This window comes from Aythya fuligula, chromosome 1, assembly GCF_009819795.1.
Source record: "Aythya fuligula isolate bAytFul2 chromosome 1, bAytFul2.pri, whole genome shotgun sequence".
In the NCBI taxonomy this organism is placed as follows: Eukaryota; Metazoa; Chordata; class Aves; order Anseriformes; family Anatidae; genus Aythya; species Aythya fuligula.
The window spans coordinates 183,948,649-183,967,490 of record NC_045559.1 but is presented as its reverse complement, the minus strand read 5'-3'; the positions used below and the strand labels follow the sequence as shown (position 1 = coordinate 183,967,490).

General features: G+C 40.1%; 2 protein-coding genes across 3 annotated transcripts in view; one reads left to right on the top strand and one right to left on the bottom strand.

Moving 5' to 3' along the window:
- Positions 1-593: 593 nt before the first annotated feature.
- On the bottom strand, positions 594-2,252 carry ZAR1L (zygote arrest 1 like). The gene is made up of 4 exons (XM_032202773.1): positions 1,650-2,252; positions 1,403-1,495; positions 1,176-1,250; positions 594-737 (listed from the first exon to the last, which is right to left on the bottom strand). Exons 1-4 carry the CDS (start codon positions 2,250-2,252, stop codon positions 594-596), a joined length of 915 nt encoding a protein of 304 aa, XP_032058664.1.
- A 3,390-nt stretch (positions 2,253-5,642) lies between these two features.
- BRCA2 (BRCA2 DNA repair associated) overlaps positions 5,643-18,842 on the top strand; it is a 37,253-nt gene continuing 24,053 nt past the window's right edge. For both annotated transcript variants that reach the window (XM_032204598.1, XM_032204606.1), the window contains exons 1-9: positions 5,643-5,742; positions 6,608-6,847; positions 8,925-9,030; positions 9,826-9,878; positions 9,984-10,024; positions 10,107-10,218; positions 11,773-11,828; positions 12,715-12,829; positions 17,007-18,185. In XM_032204598.1, coding sequence (XP_032060489.1) covers positions 5,676-5,742; positions 6,608-6,847; positions 8,925-9,030; positions 9,826-9,878; positions 9,984-10,024; positions 10,107-10,218; positions 11,773-11,828; positions 12,715-12,829; positions 17,007-18,185 — 1,969 coding nt within the window. In that variant the 5' untranslated portion in view covers positions 5,643-5,675. The remainder of the gene's footprint in view (positions 5,743-6,607; positions 6,848-8,924; positions 9,031-9,825; positions 9,879-9,983; positions 10,025-10,106; positions 10,219-11,772; positions 11,829-12,714; positions 12,830-17,006; positions 18,186-18,842) is intronic.

Below are 18,842 nucleotides of genomic sequence, written 5' to 3'. Positions count from 1 at the left end.
TATTAGTACACATTACCTCTATAGAATTTATTACACTACATCCCAGATAACTCAAAAAGAGTGAGATGTTAGCTTACACTTTTCCCTCCTACCTTACAGACATGAATCAAGGACCATATGCCAGAATAAATAAAGTGGTGCTTGATTTTTAAATACACATGTGGCAAGGAGGACAGTAGTATGAGCTCTAACAAACACATGCAGATATATTTACCACAGACTTCATACACGAGAGCATTATTTGTATCTTCCACACTAGTTCAGTTTGAGTGAAGGGAGAAGTTACCTAAAAGGTAGACTGAAAGCAAAGCATGTTTTCTTTAGAAAATTGAACAGGTTCCATTTCCTTCCATATATACTTTCCTCTTTGATACTTTCTTCTTTAATTACAGCAAAAGGAAACTAGATAATGGGAAATTACCATGGGTAATAAACTAGTGCAAACTTTTATTGAACTTTATTAACATATATAACAGTTAAATATCTTATAAATACAAAAGTCCTTATCCATTATCCAATGCCAGGTCAAAAGCCTAAGGTCAAAACATTGCAAGAAGACTGACAAAGTGCAAATGCAAAATGGGGCACGCAGATCAGACAATATATTTGAAGCTGTAAGTGTTATCACAGGACAGCCTCTTGCCTCTGCAGCGGCCACAAAGCTCTTGGCGATGAGGTCTCTTGAGATCGATGTGCCTCTTCTTCTGAGGGCAGGAGCAACGAGTCTTCGAACAGGTCTTAGGAAAAACATTAGTAGTAGATTAAAGAAGTGCGCTTTATATTAGACTGACACCTGTTTTCCCTTAATCATAGGATCATACTTGAGTTGATATGCTTAAAAGAACTTTTGTGGCAAAAAAAAAAAAAAAAAAAAGCTGTAAAGTTTTAAGAGCCTTCTCACCTAGAAATACTCATCAAAACCCTACCTATCCTGCATGTGGCAGGACAAGATGGTGTAGCAAGAGACAACTATTCACACTATGGAGACCTATGGCATTACACCATTCCCAAATAAGTTTTCTAGTACTTCAACAGCAAGTTCTCTTCCAGATAAAGTCAGTAAGAAATTCAGAAACTGTAAACTATCAGAGTTCATGACAAACTTGGGCAGTCTTACCGTAAGACAAAAACCTACTGTACAAAAAAAAAAAAAAAAAAAAAATACTGTAACCTACCTGGCACTGGATTGCTTCCACACGATAGGGATTGTAGCCCTTCTGGCATTTGCGACAGAACTGCTTGAAGTACACCTAAGAACAACAAGTTTTCAGTTACTACTGAGATTTCTTCAGGATATTGAATACGGGTGTCCTAGATTTGTGCCAAAAACAATTTCTCAGATTTTGTGTTGTACTTACAAGCATCAGAAGCAAGAAAAGACTTGCTGTTACACATCAATTACCTTGTTACTTCCAGAAATGCACCACACATAGGCACTCTCCCATCTGGTCTTGCAGTCTTTGCAGTGGAAGTAGCCGTACTTCTGCTCCAAGAACTGCGGGGAGATCAGGGTCACTCAGCAGCCCCCAGGCCCAGCTCCCCTCACACCACCACCCGCCTCCATGGCCAGGGGGCTCAAACCTGGAGGCAAGGGGGGCTGTGGAGGGTGCAGAGCAAAGACAGAGGCTGGGGTGGGCACCACTGCACACCTGGAAAGCCACCTGGCGGCCAGGGGCTGCAGCCTCCTCCTGTGACGCCTTCGACTGTCCCTCGGTCGGTGGAGCGGCCGCTGCCTGGCCGTCCTGCTGCTTCTTGCCACCATCCTCTGCCTTCTGCTTCTCAGGGCTGGCCGCAGCCGCCTCATCCTTCTCACGGAACCCCGCAGCTTCGGGCATGGTGAAGAGGCGGCGGTCCGGCACAGGTGAGTAGAGGGCCATGCGCCCACGAGCATAGAGGCCAGCAGGGTTGAGGGGGCGGCCGGCAGGCAGCGTGCGAGGCCCAAGCGAGCACTGCACAGCAGCATCGGCCCGGGGGTTCACCTGCACCCCAATCTCCCTGGTGTTGGCTCGGCGAAGCCGTGGGGTCAGCCCTGGGCTCACCTGGGACAGCAGGGCCTTCAGGTGGGCCCGGTGGCAGCTGTCCAAGTATTCAGAGGGCAGTGGGGTGGGGGTCCCAGGGAAGGGACCGAGCCCTGTGCTCTTGCTCTGCTTCCAGCTGGGTTGCTTCAGCACCGGGTCCCTGCCACCATGTGGTGTCAGGCCACCCCTAAAGCTCTGGTAGGTGCTGAAGGGTGGGTAGACAAAGCCCTCCATGCTCACACCTGCAGAGAAGTCAGCTCTAGGAGGGCTCCCAGCCCTGCCTTTATCTGGTCTTGGAGAGCTGGTGTTAATTGCTGCTGATTGATGGGGAAATTGGGCCCAGCTGGCTGGGGCTGACTGCACGGGAGGGCTGCCAGGCCTGCTGTACCCTCTGCTCTCTGATTGTCCCCGGCCATGAAACCACTGCTCCAGCCATAGGCTTTCCTCCCGTACTTAATTTGGGGTACAGAGCTCGCCTGCCCTTTTGCCAAGGGCACATGGCCCAAGCTGCTCTGCTTCTGGAGGCTTCATCGGTGGCTTCATGTAAGAAATGCTGCTCCAGGGTTAGATGTGATGATGCCTCTTGGGCCCTGTAAAGGCTCATTTATTCAGGAAGCTGTGAGTCAGTGAAGGTCTCTGCAGACTTGTGAGCACCGAGAAGTAATCGGCGATCAGAAAGCTGCACCAGCCTGCAAGACCCTGCGGAGACTGAACAGACATAGCTCAGCCATAGCTGGGGCAAACGGAGCTCTCACGGTGACAGAAAGTCTGCTTGCCAACCATTCCCTCCATTAAAGGTCTTAAAAAAAAGGAAAAGGGGTCTTAGAAACAAACAAAACCCAGATAAACTGGGTATGCCACAAGCAGAGTGAAGAACGTGGGTCGTTAGTCTTTTAAAAGAAGTCGTTGTCATTGCTAAAAGTTCTGAACACCCCCATCACTGAAGGATTGCCCACATACACGGCTTTTCTATCAACCCTGTTGTTTTAGAAAAAAGATGGGGTATACTTCGGTTCCTGCAAGACTCCAGAGGAAAAAGTTACACCAGGAAAAGTGGCTTAATATCTGTGTAATAAAATAAATTATAGCAATACAAGTACTTGCATATTAGACTAATAGTCCTTTGGTAATTACATCACCTTATTTACGTCAATTTTAAGGTAACATAATTAACATTATTAAATCATGTAAACAGAGTATGTGAATCTTTAGAGACTAAAGAATCCCCAAATCCTTGGACTTGCTGTGATGCTTTGCATGACTCCTCATCATCTTTATAAAAGTGTTGCATTATAAAATCCAATGGGCCAGCAAAGGAAGGGCTAGAGGGGAACTGGTAGGGACGATACCTTTAAACTTTAACACTGTATCTGAAAAAGATCCTTTCAAGTGTCTGAATTCTTGGTAGAAAACAAATTTTTTACAAAACAAAATGGGATTAAGATTCAGGAAATGCACACTCATAGTTAAAAACAAGATGGGTCAAGGTTGCACACTATGTTTAGGTTTTCAAAGCACCATCCGTATCAACAGAAAAAAAAAGGGGGAGGGGGAAGTAAATAGAATTGTGAAGCAGATGAAGAATAAAATTGAAACTACGTGCTATCACCCAAAACAATGGTATGGCTTCTTCTATAATGCTATGGGAAGAAGCAGTTATTGCACCTCCACGGGGCTCTGCAGGATTAAAGGAAACTAAGTAAATTTGCTGGGAGGAGAAGGGATGCAGAAAAACTATCATGTGAAGAGAATCTGAAGAAGGTGACACATGAGTAAGGAGTCATGATAAAACTGTAAAATAATGACTGGTATGGATAGGTATGCAGAAGCCCTTTTATAACACAAGAGCAGGTGGACGTGTAGCTAGACTGAAAGATAGCTAACCAAAAATTGGCTATTGGAAGAATTTTCCACCCTGTTTGAAGTTATTTTATAGACTCCTTGCTGAGGCCAAGAGGTATCAAGGGTCAAAATGGGAATGGACGTGTATCCAGAGGAAAGCAGTATTTTATACTAGCCATAAAAACAACATCTATAATAAACTTCATGTTTTGATGCCTACAAAAGCACCTAACTAAAGAGATTGGGTTGAGATCCTCCCAGGCAATGACACTCCACCACAGTACCGCTTGCTGTAAGACTTCTGGAGACTTTTTTTGGGGGGGACATTGATGTTAACTGCCATTAACATCGGACCATGTCAACCTTGGATACAACCCTTGGCCCTGCATGCGTGTAGGAATGTGTGAATAGAAGAAGGACGACGTTTGGATCAGAGTACAGGGACTGAAAAGCAAGATCAATGAACGTAGAGGGTTGATATCTAGTCAGCAAGGCATTTTCTGGGAAGGGGTGAACAGTTATTTTCATACAGCATACTTTTTTTCTTCATATCTAAGCCTTTTTTTTTCCCATTTACTTTCTAATAAGGTTGGGGTTTTTTGATTTATTTTTTTTATATGAGACAGCTGTTACATGGGTTATTTTATGCAGCCTTTTATCAAAGAGAAAAAAAAAATCCTCCTCAAGGAGAATTACTCTAGAAATAGGTTTTCTGCATCCTGCTACTGTTAGGGAGAACTCGGGCAGAAACATTTTATTATCCCTCAGAGTTGCTGACACCCACACCTGCAGTGAACCCAGCGCTGTGCCAATACACAGCACCGGTGCCACCACAGACACATCCTTGTAGAGGGGAGGACGATTAATTTGTATCGTGGAAAATGGCACGTGGAGGGCATGCATTTACACAACAACTTCTGTTTTGGCTCATTTTTTTTCCTCCACCCCTTCAGCCCGCCAAGCGCTGAGGGGAGGAGCGAGCCCGGCGCCACCCTCCCGCCAGGCGCTGAGGCGAGGGGGCGGCCGCCATTTTCCCCGCCCCTCGTGACGGAGCCTTGGCGCCGGGATTGGAACGGCGGCGGCGGCGGGCGCGGGGCCGCGCGGCTCGGCTCGGCTCGGGGGCGCGCAGCGGAGCGCGGCCCCGCGCGTGAGGCGATGCGGCCGCCGTGCCCGTGCCCTGCCGGGGGCCGGAGGGAGGTAAAAAGGTCCCGGGATGAGGGTGGTGAGGGGCGAGGCAGGTGGGCTGCCTGCCCTGCTGGAGCTCGGGGGAGGCTCCCGGCTCGTCAGGCTTGCGTTGAGTGGCTTAAAGAGCGTGCGTTGTAATGTTATATGTCGTCAGGTGTTTGGCTTTCAGCAGCTGGCGTAAAGGGTATGAGGGTCTGTGGCCCTCCTGTGAAGCTGGCAGTGCCTCACGGGCCCCTCGGAGCTCGTGGTGTGTGAGGAGCCGTGTGAGGACACACCGGGCTGTCGCTGGCCTGGTGTGAAGGAGTGGCGGTGGGCGGCTCGCCCTACCTGGAACACTTCAAAAATACCCTCCCAGTCATGCATTTCCTCCAGTATTCACTCAATATTCATATTATCTCCAACATAAGTCCTCACACTCTCTTGTTTTCATACCCCAGTCACCATTAGTGCAGGCAGTACCGCCCAGCCCCATCACACCCGCCCAGGGATGCAGCAGGGCAGGGTTAGGAGCTGCCCTGCGCACCTCACGGGACTGGGCCGCCAGGCTGAGCCTTATCTCTTATCTCTTATCTTATCTTATCTCTCCACAGGTTTCTCAACACGCGTTCCAGTGAACGTACGGATACGAAAATGGCTTGCAGATCTGGGGAAAGACCAACCTTCTTTGAAATATTTAAGACGCGTTGCAGTGATTCAGGTACAGCATGACCACGCTGAACATGTGCTGTTAGGGTTGCTTTCTGGACACTGGTATTTTATACACATTTGCTGTAAGCTGTATGTTCCACATAGAAGTACTGCGCATCTTGTTAGCTGTTGTACTTGCCCCAAATCTATTTGCCATTTTTGGAATTGCCATCTATATACAATTGTAGTTTCTTTCAGAATGTGTGTTCAGTTGCTTTTTTGTACTTTTTTTTTTCACCTGGGTTTCCTTATGTACTTGCAGGCAGGCCAAGTTTAGTCTTTTGCCAAATGTGTCAACAGTAGTATATCTCAAAGTTAAAAGGAACCTGTTTAGCTTGCCGGTCTGAGAAAAATAAGGCATAAACTAAACTTAAAACGTTTTAAGCAAACTAGCTATTTATCTGCTCTTTGGTTAGTTTTACTAATTGTCTTAGAAGTTTAGCGGACTTTTTTTTTTTTTTTTTTTTTCTTAACACTTATGGGTAACAGAATTAGGAGCTGTCTAGAATCATAATAAGTAGAATTATTGCAATGGCATCCTAGAATCATTTGGGGTAGAAAAGCCCTCCAAGATCATCAAGTCCAGTTGGAAAGGAGTAAAGTTAAACTGTTAATGCTGGAAGGGGTAAAGTATTTTCCTGCTAGCATATGAACGCCTAATAAATTTTCACATTCTGTATAGAGCACTAATTTTGTGTGAATTTATGACTAATTATGATGTTCTTTTGTGCATGTCATATGGAATGAAGATTGCCGTTTTAATATGGAAATACAGTTTAATAACATATGAACTTATTACCATGTTTGCATGAGATTTGGCAGGGTTCATTTTTTTTTTTTTTTTTTAATGTGTTTCTCTCTGTTTTTCTTCACAGACTTAGGGCCTATAAGTCTCAACTGGTTTGAAGAACTCAGTTCAGAAGCACCCCCATATGAACCTAAATTGTTAGAACTTGATAGTCCCATCGATCAAACTTCTTTTAAAACTCCAAAGGCAAAACCCTTCACATACAGCCAGCTGACATCAACTCCACCGATTTTTAAAGAACAAAATACGATAATGCCACCTTTTTCTTCTCCTGGAAGAGAACTAGATCAGAAAAAAATAGGAACAAGTGAGTACATTTTTGCAAAACAGTGTGTTTAAAGGCTTCTTGTGTGCTCCAGACATGAGGGACCTTTTTTTTTTTTTTTTTTAAAACCTTTGTTTTTTGCTGGTGACTCTTAATGTGATAGATAATGTTACTGCAGAAATTGTACAAGCAAAATGTTTATTCTTGGTAGACTCATGAAGACAACTTCTAAAAATGCAGAGTTAATGTTAATGAATTCAGCCTGACAGTAAGCTGATAATGCATGCATACACGAAGAGTTCTCTGTAGAAAACCTATCCTAGTCCTAATACTCTACGTTCTGTTAATACAAGGATTATATGAACTTGGTGTGCTGTGGTGACTGAGAACCAGAGTGAATTTTACTATGTGTGACTTTGGTTTTACACAAAATCTTTGAAAAATATTTCCACAAGGGAGGATGATATTTATCATGCTGAAATATGAGATAATAGGAAGCTCATTAAGCTATCTTAAAAAGATTTAAAATACTAAGCTCTTTGACATAGCAAAACTGTAAGACATGGAAAAAAAGTGACGGAACTCCTTTCCAAATGGAAGAGAGTAAGTTCTGTGTTGGTATTTTTCATGACATTATTTCCAAATCCCAAGTACATCATAAAAGTGCATGTTACTCTGCTCCTTTTTAATATACCAGCTAGTCATGGTACCCATCCTTGGATAGAAAGATGAATAATTGCTATGGAGAATATATGTAATGTTGTATGTAAGAAACATTTCTATGGAAGAATATTGAACCCCTTTCCTGCAGTATCTCATTTGTACATCTACTGTGCCTGTGTTGTGTACTCCTATTGACAAGATAAGCTTTTCTAAACAGGTTACATGGGACACTCCTTATTTCTAGAGTTGTTCTTAGATCCTAAAGCAGAGCTTTTAAAGGTGTCAAACTGTTTCTGTTCAAATACAGCTTTACACCATTGCTTCCAGGGAATGCTGTTACTCTGTTCGTTTATTTTAAGTTTATTGTTGAACTTGTGCTCAACTTAGGTGACCCGTGTTTCTTCTAACTCTAGCTATTGAGACTTTCACAGCGTTAAGTCCCTAATGAATTCTTTGTAGCAGTTCCTAAGATGGAAACAAAGGAGACTTACTGTCTCATTTGAAACCCCTTTCTGTTTCAAAGGGGTTACTTTAGCTCTGTGGATGCTTGTTTACGCTCCTTAGTGAAAGGAAGAAGAGTATTACTAAAGTTTCAGTGGCAACCTGTGGCTGGCCTGTGGTCTTTCTATCACAGTTTTCTTGCTTGGAGTCAGCTCCTGGGTTTCCTTCTTGTGAAAGCGAGAGCATGGATGGAAGCTGATGGATTTCACCTTGATGTGGTACTGGGATGTAGGCATGCTGTGGACTCAGGAGTTTAGAAGCAGAGAGAAATACGGAAACCTAGGTGTAATGTCTGAGATGGAAATCACTTGGAAATTTCTGACTGGGAATTGTTTTGAGTGGATGCTTGCACGTGTGAGAGGTTCATTGTTGAGAGGATTCTGCTGCTTTGGGGTGCACACTTCCTCTTCTATATGCAGATAGGCAGCATACAAATATCTGCTAGTACCACAGGCAGCACCTCCAAGAACAATTCCAGAAATATATATCTATGTATATTTTACTTAATGCTGCTTATTCTAATATAAGAATTCTTAATTAGAATTCTTTATGTCTTAAGTAAATTTGAGAGAGAGATGATGAAAAGTCATGCTTTTGTGTATCAAGTTTCTTCTACTGGTACCTTCTGCAAGGACGAGACATACACAATGCAGTATATTGTACTAAAACTGAGTATGTAACTTGACTAATATCTTGGAAGTACACTGAAACATTTATCAAATAAGCTGACAAAATGATTTATTTTTGGTTGTATGTGTGCGTTTGGCATAAATATATTGATTTTTGTCTGGATATAGAATTGGATATGCTCGAAACACTAGAGAAGGTTGCATGAGATGTGATTTTTGGTACTAAAAATCAGGCTTTGTATAATATTTAAAAGCTTATATTTACACTTTACAAAATTGAAACAGTTACTGCAAGATTGTGCTGATTATTATATTATATTTTTTAGGCAGAGAGAATTTTACAAGTCCAAGTATCATAGGAAGAAAAAGAGATCAAGAAAATGAAATGCTAGCTTCTCCTCTTGGCACCTGCCACAATTTCCTTGCTGCCAGGTATCCCGATGTGTCAATGCAGTATAGAATAAACTGGATTTTAAGCAAAAAAAAAAACAGTATTAAAACCGCTGTATTCATCTGGTAGACTTCTTCAGAGCAGTGAATAAATCTTTCATATTTTGTATGTTTCAGATACTTATAAGTTGCTAAGAATTGAAAATAAAATGCTTGCTAGATCTGGAAGCTTTGCTTGTAGGTGTTCTTGCTATCTATTTTTCTACTCCTGTGTAGCTGGCATGTGACAGTTGTTAACGTTATTACAGCTTCCCAAGTCCTGAATATCCAGTGCAAGAAATAGCAGTAGTGCTGTACCATGTGCTTCTAAAGTAGTAACTTGTAAAGCTATTTGTTATATTTACTGTGATTTTTTTTAGTAATGGCCTCAGTTTCTACATCTGATAGCGTATTTTTCCATTTAATCTGCTCAAAGTGTTCATGTTGGTTATAAAGAACAGCTAAGTTATTTATTTAATTAAAATAAATTGGGCCAATTTCCATGGTTTCATACAGCATGTTAAAAATGCATAAATTGTATTGAAATCTAGTATAATATTTGTCAGACAAGCATTGAAAATTAACATTTCACAAAAGAACCATTTTATAGTTTGACACAAACGTGGTAAGCTTTGAAGTACTAACTGGTGGTTAGAAGAAATCTACATTTGATTTAGTCAGAGAAACAGCTATGATTGCAAAGAGAAAATAATGGAGGCAGTAAAGTATATAATATCTGCTATAAATATTTATTACTTTCAGAAATTGATGAGTGAAATTATTTTTTGTTGTTGGCAGCCCAGCTATTTTAAGGAATGCTTTCAGAACACCGCAGAAAAGTAATATTCCTGGTTTGTATTTTCACTTTTTAGTTTTACAAAATATCTGATATCTGTATATATAAGTCCTCATTTCTTAGACTAAACTTTTTGTCCCTATTACATAATGTTTTTTAGGACCATATGGAAGCTTGTTTTGCACACCAAAATTTTTGGAGGTAAATATTTTAATCCTGCATTTTGCTTTCTTTTCCTTAGTACGTTTAGAGTTCTGTTTAGGAATAATAAATGTATTTCTAGGTCCGAACTCCAAAACGTATTTCTGAAAGCCTGGGGGCAGAAGTGGATCCAGATATGTCCTGGTCAAGTTCTCTAGCTACACCTCCTACACTTGGTGCAACAGTGATCATAGGTAATTCTAAAAATGAACAGTTGTTGAGGGATAAAAATTTCAGGTTCTGACACTGGAAGTTCATTGAGTGTGAACTTCTTTGTTTGTTTGTTTTTTTTTCCTTAGCTATTTTAAAGGACTAAATGCTTACAGTGATGCTTTTTCGGTGACTTTAAGTAATGTAACCGTAAATGGAAGAAATGAAATTAAATGCATCTTTGCTTTCCAAAAGTTTCCTTTTTCTTTATAAGGCCTTCAGGAATATTCATTTAGGAACAACATAACAAAGCCTAGAAAAGGATTAGGTAATGATTCCTTATATTTGCTCCATCATGAAACTAGATACCTGTTAGGTTAAGTCATGTGCGTATATTTATTGTGTTTAAGGACGTAGCTTGTTGAGTAAGCCTCCCAGCAGCTGTGCTGGCTTCAGCATTGTAAGCCCTCTCGCTGTACTCACCATTGTATCAGTGGAGGCAGATACTCATCCCATTGCAGACCCTATTTCCTAGGTTATTCAGACAGGGCAACTCCTGGACTTTATTTACTGTGCAGTTGCACAAACAGCAGTGCCAGCATAACTGAGGGTGAGAGTGAGTGGGTGATGGCTGCTTAGGTGGCACTTAGGTCAAGGCTTGAGGTTTAGCATCTCTAAAGTGTTGCTGCAAGTAGAATTTCTTTATTTTGATAAAATGGAATTTGACTTTGAAACTCTAAATGTCTACAAACGTGTAAACCCTATGCATGCCAAGCATCTAAAGCATGTTAAGAATGCATGCAAGAATTGGGGATCCCCTCCGTCAGTATGTAGGGGGTGGTACTCTTCATGAGGCTACTGAATTATGTCATTTGGGGTATTCTTGGCTTCAGAAAGATGTGACTTGGAGAGCAAGTACCCATAACTTTAAGATGCTCTTCTGGGTAATGAGTTCTGGTTTGAACTCTCATTGTCTCACTTTCTGTATGAGCATACTAGGTTGCAGTTCTTATACGGGCTTTCTACTGTCTGTCTTCTGTAAAAGGAGAAAGTGAGTCATTTGGCTGTTACAAGAGGGCCTGCAGTTACTAATCTTGATACCATGTCAGAGCCCAGATGTCATGTTTACGAAAGGCGTTACTGCAAAATCCAGCTCTTCATAAGGCATCTTGAAAGTAGGGTTCATGCTCTCCTTTTGTAATGTGGGTGAAAAGATACTCCTGTTTGGTGGAAATGGAAGGTGAAGGAAAAAGTCAAATTCCTTACAGAAACTTGGAGGATCTCAAGATCCCATGACAGAAGAAAATAGGGAGTAGTGCCATGAGTAACCCCTGGAGAGGGGACTGGCAGCGGCAGCAGCCACATGCTATGATTTTGGGTGTTTTATGCTGTTCCGAAACTGCATGCTGTCCCTCAGACCCACCTGCAGGATGTTTTAGTTACAACTTTTTCTTACTTTTGTTAGTATTTTGTTTACATATTTCATTTGCTTTTAAAATAATCAAAAGAAAATCCTCCCAAAGCATGACTTTATTTGAACGTGTTTGGCACATTCACTTAGGGGCAAATGAACTGACTTCTCTGTCTTTCTTCTAAAGCTAGGGAGACCAGTTCTATTTCTGGACCAAAGCAACAGGATGAAAGAGCTGAGATAGTAAGTGGTTTTAAGAGCTATGCTCTTCTTTAATTTCAGCTAAGCTGTTTAGTTTTATGCTTAGATCCCTTGAGCCAAGAACAAATAATTCTGCCATTTTCATTCTAGGCGCTCCTATCTGGGTATTTTGAAAAGTTACTGCTCACAGAACTAAGGTTACAAAACACTGTATTTTCAAAAATAACCCCCTTTGAGGAATATTTTCACTGCATTTAAAATATAAATTAATAAATAAAAACCAAAGCTTAACTTGAGCTGCAATGGGAGTCATGCAAAGAGAAATCAAAGCTAGGAATTGCAATAAACTATTTATCTGAGGGTTTGTTTGCTCAGCTGTATTCCCCCTTCTGTCAAAGCTCTGAGAGTTATAATTTGGCTTATGTTGTCCAATCAGTTCCTGTGCTGAAGTGTTTGCCCAAGAGTTAAAATTGAGAATTACTTTTAGTCCTTTGTTAGAAAAGGGAGAGTTCCTGCTTAATTGTAATTTTTCTTCATGTATATGAAAGCAGAACAATTATTCATTGCAAATCTACATTTCATTCTTAGTATCTGAAAATTCACAGTTAATACGTGTAACAGTTGTTTTTAAAACAAACCAACTATAAAAAGGTCTTTCTCCTTCGTTCCTTTTTGAGGCGCTTTGCATATTGCATTCTACTGAAGCCATTTACTGCCCGTGTATTCCCCTGTGTTGGTTGCAGAGTGGAATCTGGTTTTCATTGGAAATGGAGATTATCAGCTTGCTTGTTTACAAGAAATATATGTATGAAAACACTACTTTTTATTGTAAGAGATGCAGAATTATTCAGGTATTGCAGCTGTTGGGTTGGGTGCTGTACTCCTCCTGTCACTGGTATATACAACAGTCGATGTCTTTGGTTTACAGGTTTTGCACAGCTTTTCTTCTGACCATGATGAATGTCCTGGGAAGAATGATACCAGTCTGCTGTCCATACCAGAGACAGTAAAGCTAAATGCTGAAGATGTTACCAAAGATTTTGGTATGTATTAATGCTTTACTAGTGTTACTGAGCATATTGTGAAGCAAGACTGAGGGTTAAGTTACATCGTGTGTCTTGAGCTGACTGTACAGCTCATTTCCTCTGCCAGATGTGGATTCTTACTTCTGAGTTGGTTAGCCTTTGTAAAACTTATCTGGCAATAAAAAGAAAAAAGTCAATTTCTGTTAAATCAGTGAATTGAACCAGCTACCATGCCACTGGGTGACAACCAGCTTTGTGCTGATGTAAGTGAAGGTGTAAGGCCATACGGGAGAGCTGAGAGAGAAAAAAAGGTGCAGGGCAAGACTACTACTGGCTGTGGAATAGGTTTAGTGTAAATGTGAACTTTCAGTCTGATGCTCGTTATTCTGTGGTGAGCTTGTTCTTTATTCTTCCTATATATCCTTTATTGATGTATTAATAGTTCAAAACATGACAAATCCTTTAGGAAAAAATAAATGTTATATTTTTAATGAATGCAGAATATACTTAAGGCAAATAAATTTTGATTCTGTGTTCTTAGAACGTTAGTGAACAAATGGAAAATATATGCTCTAGTTTGAGCTTTTTGACTTCATTGAAATGGTGGCAGAAGGGATGAATATTAACAAGGAAATTTATTAAGCACATCTGGATGTAAAAGGGTGTTGTAGAGATTGACACAGGCTAGATGGGATGATGTATCATTGGGATTGTATGTCTCCTCCTTAACTGAAAGGAATGCCCTAAAAACATTTTTCAGTGGTAAATGTGAGAATTGCAACATAAATAATCAGGTTAGCATTGGATAAGGAGGGCTGAGAATGCTGGGTTCAGGAAGCATTGTGGCTTGGGGAGCGATACATGCTCCTCCTCTTGTGTTGTAGGTTCAAGCATGCTGAGAAAAAAATTGGGGTGGTAGTAAACATATTCAAGTCATTTGTAGTCAGTAAAATGCTTTTAGAAATAAAGGATTAATTAATCTCCTGTGCTGCATTCCAAAATGTGTTATTAAACGCCATAATACATTAGAGAAGCCTGGTGACAATAATGTAAATAGTTAAAAATAAGAGGAAGAAGATAGTTTCTGTTTCATCTAAGTACAAAACAACTTCTGCAAATGGCTCTTTATCTTCTCCTTGAGAATAGTTAACTCAGCACTCAAAGATGCAATGTAAAAAAAAAGGATAGCTTGGATCTCCACGTCTGTAGCTTTCAAATGTTGGTTTTCTCTGGACTACTGTTGTATTACCATGAAAAAAAAAAGGAGTTTTATTAGGAATATATTTTCTTTCAGTCAAAGAGATTATTTATACTGTACCAGTTAGGTCTTTAGTAACAGTGAGAACGAGTATATGCACTCAGACCAATGTATAAGAACTACCAAATATTTAAAAGACTTTTAATGTATTTTTTGGGGAAACACCTGGGGAAAGAGGAAAACATTTTTATTTCCTGATGTAAACTGATTTACATGTAATGCGTAGCAAGAGATGCAAGATGTGTTCTGTCATTTATCAACACTTCAGATTTTCACAAAAGGAGCTAAATATCTAAATATGCACGTGGTCTTTTCTATTTGTTTATAACACCGTCATTAATCCCTAAGGTTCATATTGCTAGTTCAAGTAAGCCTAAGATTTGTCGTTGTAACACTCAGCTCTAGGCATCTGGCCTTTATAGCAGAATGTACAGCTTTGTTGTACGTGTTTTTTGCAACTGTAGTAATGTGTATGTTGTCTGGGAAGATATAAAAATTGAAAAGCTAATGGGAAGCATAAAAATCTGGAATGTTTTACCCTGGCCTGTTGCCTAAGAGTTCATAGCATTTAATTCAAAGAACAAAATTACATCACTCCCTTCATAACCCTGATCAGAGTAAAAGGTGTTGTCTGTCCACCTCAGTGTCTGCAACTATTAATGAAGTAGGAGAAATGGATTTAATACTCTACTTCTGAGGATTTAAACTCAAAATAGGACTGTTCTGACAGTCAATAAATTAGTCCAGAGTAGAAACATTCCTAATTTCTAACGCTTAAGCCTCTTTTTTGTCCCTTGAGTATTGTATTTCTCCAGAAGGAGAGGCTCTGAGAAAACACGTTAAGTAGTTATTGCCTAGTTAGGACACTTAATGGAGGAAAAAAAAAAAAGAATTATGCATTTCAGTCCTAGTTTTTGAGGGTTACTTTTTTCCCTGACACTCCAGTGAATTTGTAAGTGAAAATGATCATCCCTGGTTTTTTGTTTGTTTGCTTGTTTGTTTTTTGTTTTGTTTTGTGTGTGTGGTTGCTTTTTTTTCCCTCTCTGGCATCAGGTTATTCAGTGTACAACCATTATCTTCATAATCTTTCAGATAGCCCTGGCTTTCTTTTTCTATTACAGGTAATGGCTCCCATTTAAGTAAAAAAAAAAAAAAAAAAGTAGTACAAATGGGTCTTCTTGGAGAACTTTGACAAATGATTACAGGATGAAAGGATGCGGACAAAAGTTACTCCAGCGGAATGTACTTTAACAAGGGAAAAGGACATGCACTCCCAAACTATTTGCTTCTTTTTGAGATCTTGTTTAGATACTTTCTGCCCCTCCCGTGAAAACAGAAAGTAAAGAGAATGAGAAACTGCTCAGGGGATGTGCTGGGAAAGGCGGCTTTATGCCAGTGGCCATAGGCATAAGCCATCAGTGGAGTGCATTGCAGTTAGGTGGGGGTGAGACCAAGGACTGGGAAATCATCTATGGATCTCCAAATGGAAAAGCTTTCAGATACTAGTTTATTTAACATTTCTACAAGAGAAAGTAGTTCTGAATCATAGAAATTGTACCTAAAAAAATGCTTATGCCAGAAATGAAGTTACTGGTTTTGTGCCTAAGGAAAACAGAGGACAAGGATGTTTCTACAGAATCACAGAATCACACAGAATCACAGAATTTTCTAGGTTGGAAGAGACCTCAAGGTCATCGAGTCCAACCTCCAACCTAACACTAACAGCCCTCCACTAAACCATATCCCTAAGCTCTACATCTAAACGTCTTTTGAAGACTTCCAGGGATGGTGACTCCACCACTTCCCTGGGCAGCCTGTTCCAGTGCCTCACAACCCTTTCAGTGAAGAAGTTCTTCCTAACATCTAGCCTAAAAGTCCCCTGGCTCAACTTAAACCCATTCCCCCTCGTCCTGTCACCAGGCACGTGGGAGAACAGGCCAACCCCCACCTCGCTACAGCCTCCCTTGAGGTACCTAAAAAGAGCGATAAGGTCGCCCCTGAGCCTCCTCTTCTCCAGGCTGAACAAGCCCAGCTCCCTCAGCCGCTCCTCGTAGGACTTGTTCTCCAGGCCCCTCACCAGCTTCGTCGCCCTTCTCTGCACCCGCTCAAGCACCTCGATGTCCTTCTTGTAGCGAGTCTTTGATATGGAAAAAGTTTTCTAGCCTTTAAAAGTACCTTCAAAATAAAACCTAACTATCTTTTCTGAATGTGAAACTTTGATAGCTAGGCGTAGTTTCATACATTTGAGAAGGTGTTTTATTTTGATATGTAAGACTTTAATACTGTCTGTAAAACAGAGTTCAGTTTTTTTTCCTCTTCTCTATAATATTTCATTACAAGAAGAAGAAATTCTCATTGTTTTTCTAATATTTGTACCAATCATTTGGAGTTCGTGAAAATCTAAACCATAAGGAATTTTTTCCAAATCCTTCTAGACACTACACTATTCTACATCAAAACAAAAAATACAGTTTAGTAGAATCATCCTTAAATAACAGTTCTCTCAACTGCCAGTTAACACAAAAAATAGGCAGTGTTTTAACATGTTTGTCGCCTACCATTTGGTATAAATTTGAGAGGAAGAAATCTAGATGTGTGTCTTGAAAAGTTTTCTACTCACTCTCCTGTCTATAGGGCAGAAAAAAAAGTTTTGAGGCAGCAAAGTTTAATTTTGGAAGCTTTCACCAGCACCATGGTCCTCAGTAGGCCGGCACATCTACACACATCACTTGCTTACTGTCTCCTCTCTTTAACAGAGGTTGGAGAGTAACTGACTTTAAAGACATGCATATTTATCTTTCCAAACTGAATCTTGAGTACAGGTAATTATCCTAAAATTGAAAGCTGTATTTACCTGTAAAAATGCAATGCTGTTATTAAGTTATTCCCTAAAACTTAATTTTTACTCATTTCCTTTCCTCATCTTCTTTAAACTAGAGTCGGAGATGCTAGATGGCTTTTTTGGGGAGATGGATAGCTTTGAGGATACACTCACCGTGCCTGCTGAATCCAGCAAAACTCTGCTGCTGCTGCCACGTGCTCTGGATGCAATAGACAAATGTGAAACAAAAAGAGATGAAGCACAAGGAGAGGGGGATGTTCCTTCCGAACAGCCTGTTAGAAGAAAGACTGGCATTTCTCAGGAAGTGGAAATGGGTAACGGGGCTGAAAAAAGCCACCCTATTGAAATGAAGGATTATTTATCCCAAAATGCTGATGAAGATACAGGGGATAGTAAAAATGCCTGTTTAATAGGACATGAAAAAGAACTGGATTTGCTTAGGATCACAGGAAACGTGCAAGATAATAGAATGGAGAAATCATGTGAGAATGAGAAGCTTGTAAAAGATGATGTGTTATCTTCATCAAGCCAGTGGTCTCAGCTGAACTTATCTGGTCTTGATGTAACTCATCTGGAAATGTCTGCGTGTAGCTCTCCATCCATTGATTTATGTACGGACAAAGATGTAAAAGAGAAAACAGCCCTGATGGCCAAGGATGATGCTGTAGAAACATCTTTACTCAATACTTTGGGCTTGAAAAATGCACAGCAGCTCTTGAATGCCAGTTTGTCAGATGAGCACGAGGAAATGCAAGAAACTGGAAACAACCCAACAGCAGAAGTAACTCCAGTAAGATCTGTGCATCTGAATCCAGAGTTAGTTAAAGGACATGCAGCTGAGAAGGTTTCCAAAATGAGCTTTATAAACTGCAATTCTTTTTTAATCCAAAGTACAAATGTCATGGAGTATTCTGTGGTCTACAACAGCAGCTTTTCCAAGTGTGTCAAAGCAACTTCTAAATCTGTCGTAACGGATGTTCTGTCTCACCCACTAGTGCGTAGTACCTCATCTCCAGATAATTGCAGCGACCTACATTTCACAAGCAGTGAGAACACTCTTACCAAATCTGGCTTTAAAAGCCTGAATATGCTCTCCAGACTGAAAAACAAATCCAAGAGATTTATTTATACAATAAACAATACTTTGCTGTATCAGGAAGAAAAAATACAGAAAGAAGTAACCTCTGAATTACCTGCTGATCTTATGTTACCTCAATTGGAAGCTGATTCACATGAATTTCAAGGTTGTCATGTGGCCACAGATGGTGACCCAGGTATGTCATTAAGCTTTTCTTAGCGTTTTTTTGGAGACTTCTCTACTAAATAGCTTCTTTGTAAATATTTTAGATTAAATAATTTTGTCTAAATGTAAAATCTGGTATTTGTGATAAAGTAAACCTGCAGCTGATTAATTTGGTAATGAGGGTATGGGATTGGTCAGTTATAATGACAAGATAGCATAAATGTTTTCGAGTAGTCTGGTGCTAATTACCTGTTTCACTTTTAGATTAGTTTCTGGAATAGAAACCTCCAATTTGAGCCATTATTCTAATTGATGAGTTTTAGTTGTCTTTGTCAATGCTGTTCAGACATCCAGAATGTTAAGGGCCATCCTGTCTTCTAGGAGATCATGAAGAATGTTAAAATTGTGATTGTTATTTTTCCTAAAATTAGAGGATTTAATTCTGTTGATTTGTTTCTTCCAGAAGCACAAAATATTTAAAAAAAAAAAAAAAAAAAAAAACATAACGAAAGCGAGTATGTACTCCTATTTTTAAAAGCTGTTACTCAACTAGAAGAATTATTTAATATTAAGAACAGAAGTACTTCTCTTTATGTCTGAAACAAGTCCTTAAGTTGAGACACGAAGAATGGAAGCCCATCTCTTCAAATTTCATTACAACTAAGAATTCTTTTTTTTAAACTGATGG

Bases quoted from the DNA above. Each gene is read 5' to 3' on its own strand.
- ZAR1L (XM_032202773.1), bottom strand. From the start codon at position 2,252: ATGGAGGGCTTTGTCTACCCACCCTTCAGCACCTACCAGAGCTTTAGG. The intron at 1,496-1,649 runs GTGTGCAGTGGT...ATCTCCCCGCAG, and splicing joins GCCGCCAGGTGGCTTTCCAG to TTCTTGGAGCAGAAGTACGG. The intron at 1,251-1,402 runs GTAATTGATGTG...TGTTGTTCTTAG, and splicing joins GCATTTCTGGAAGTAACAAG to GTGTACTTCAAGCAGTTCTG.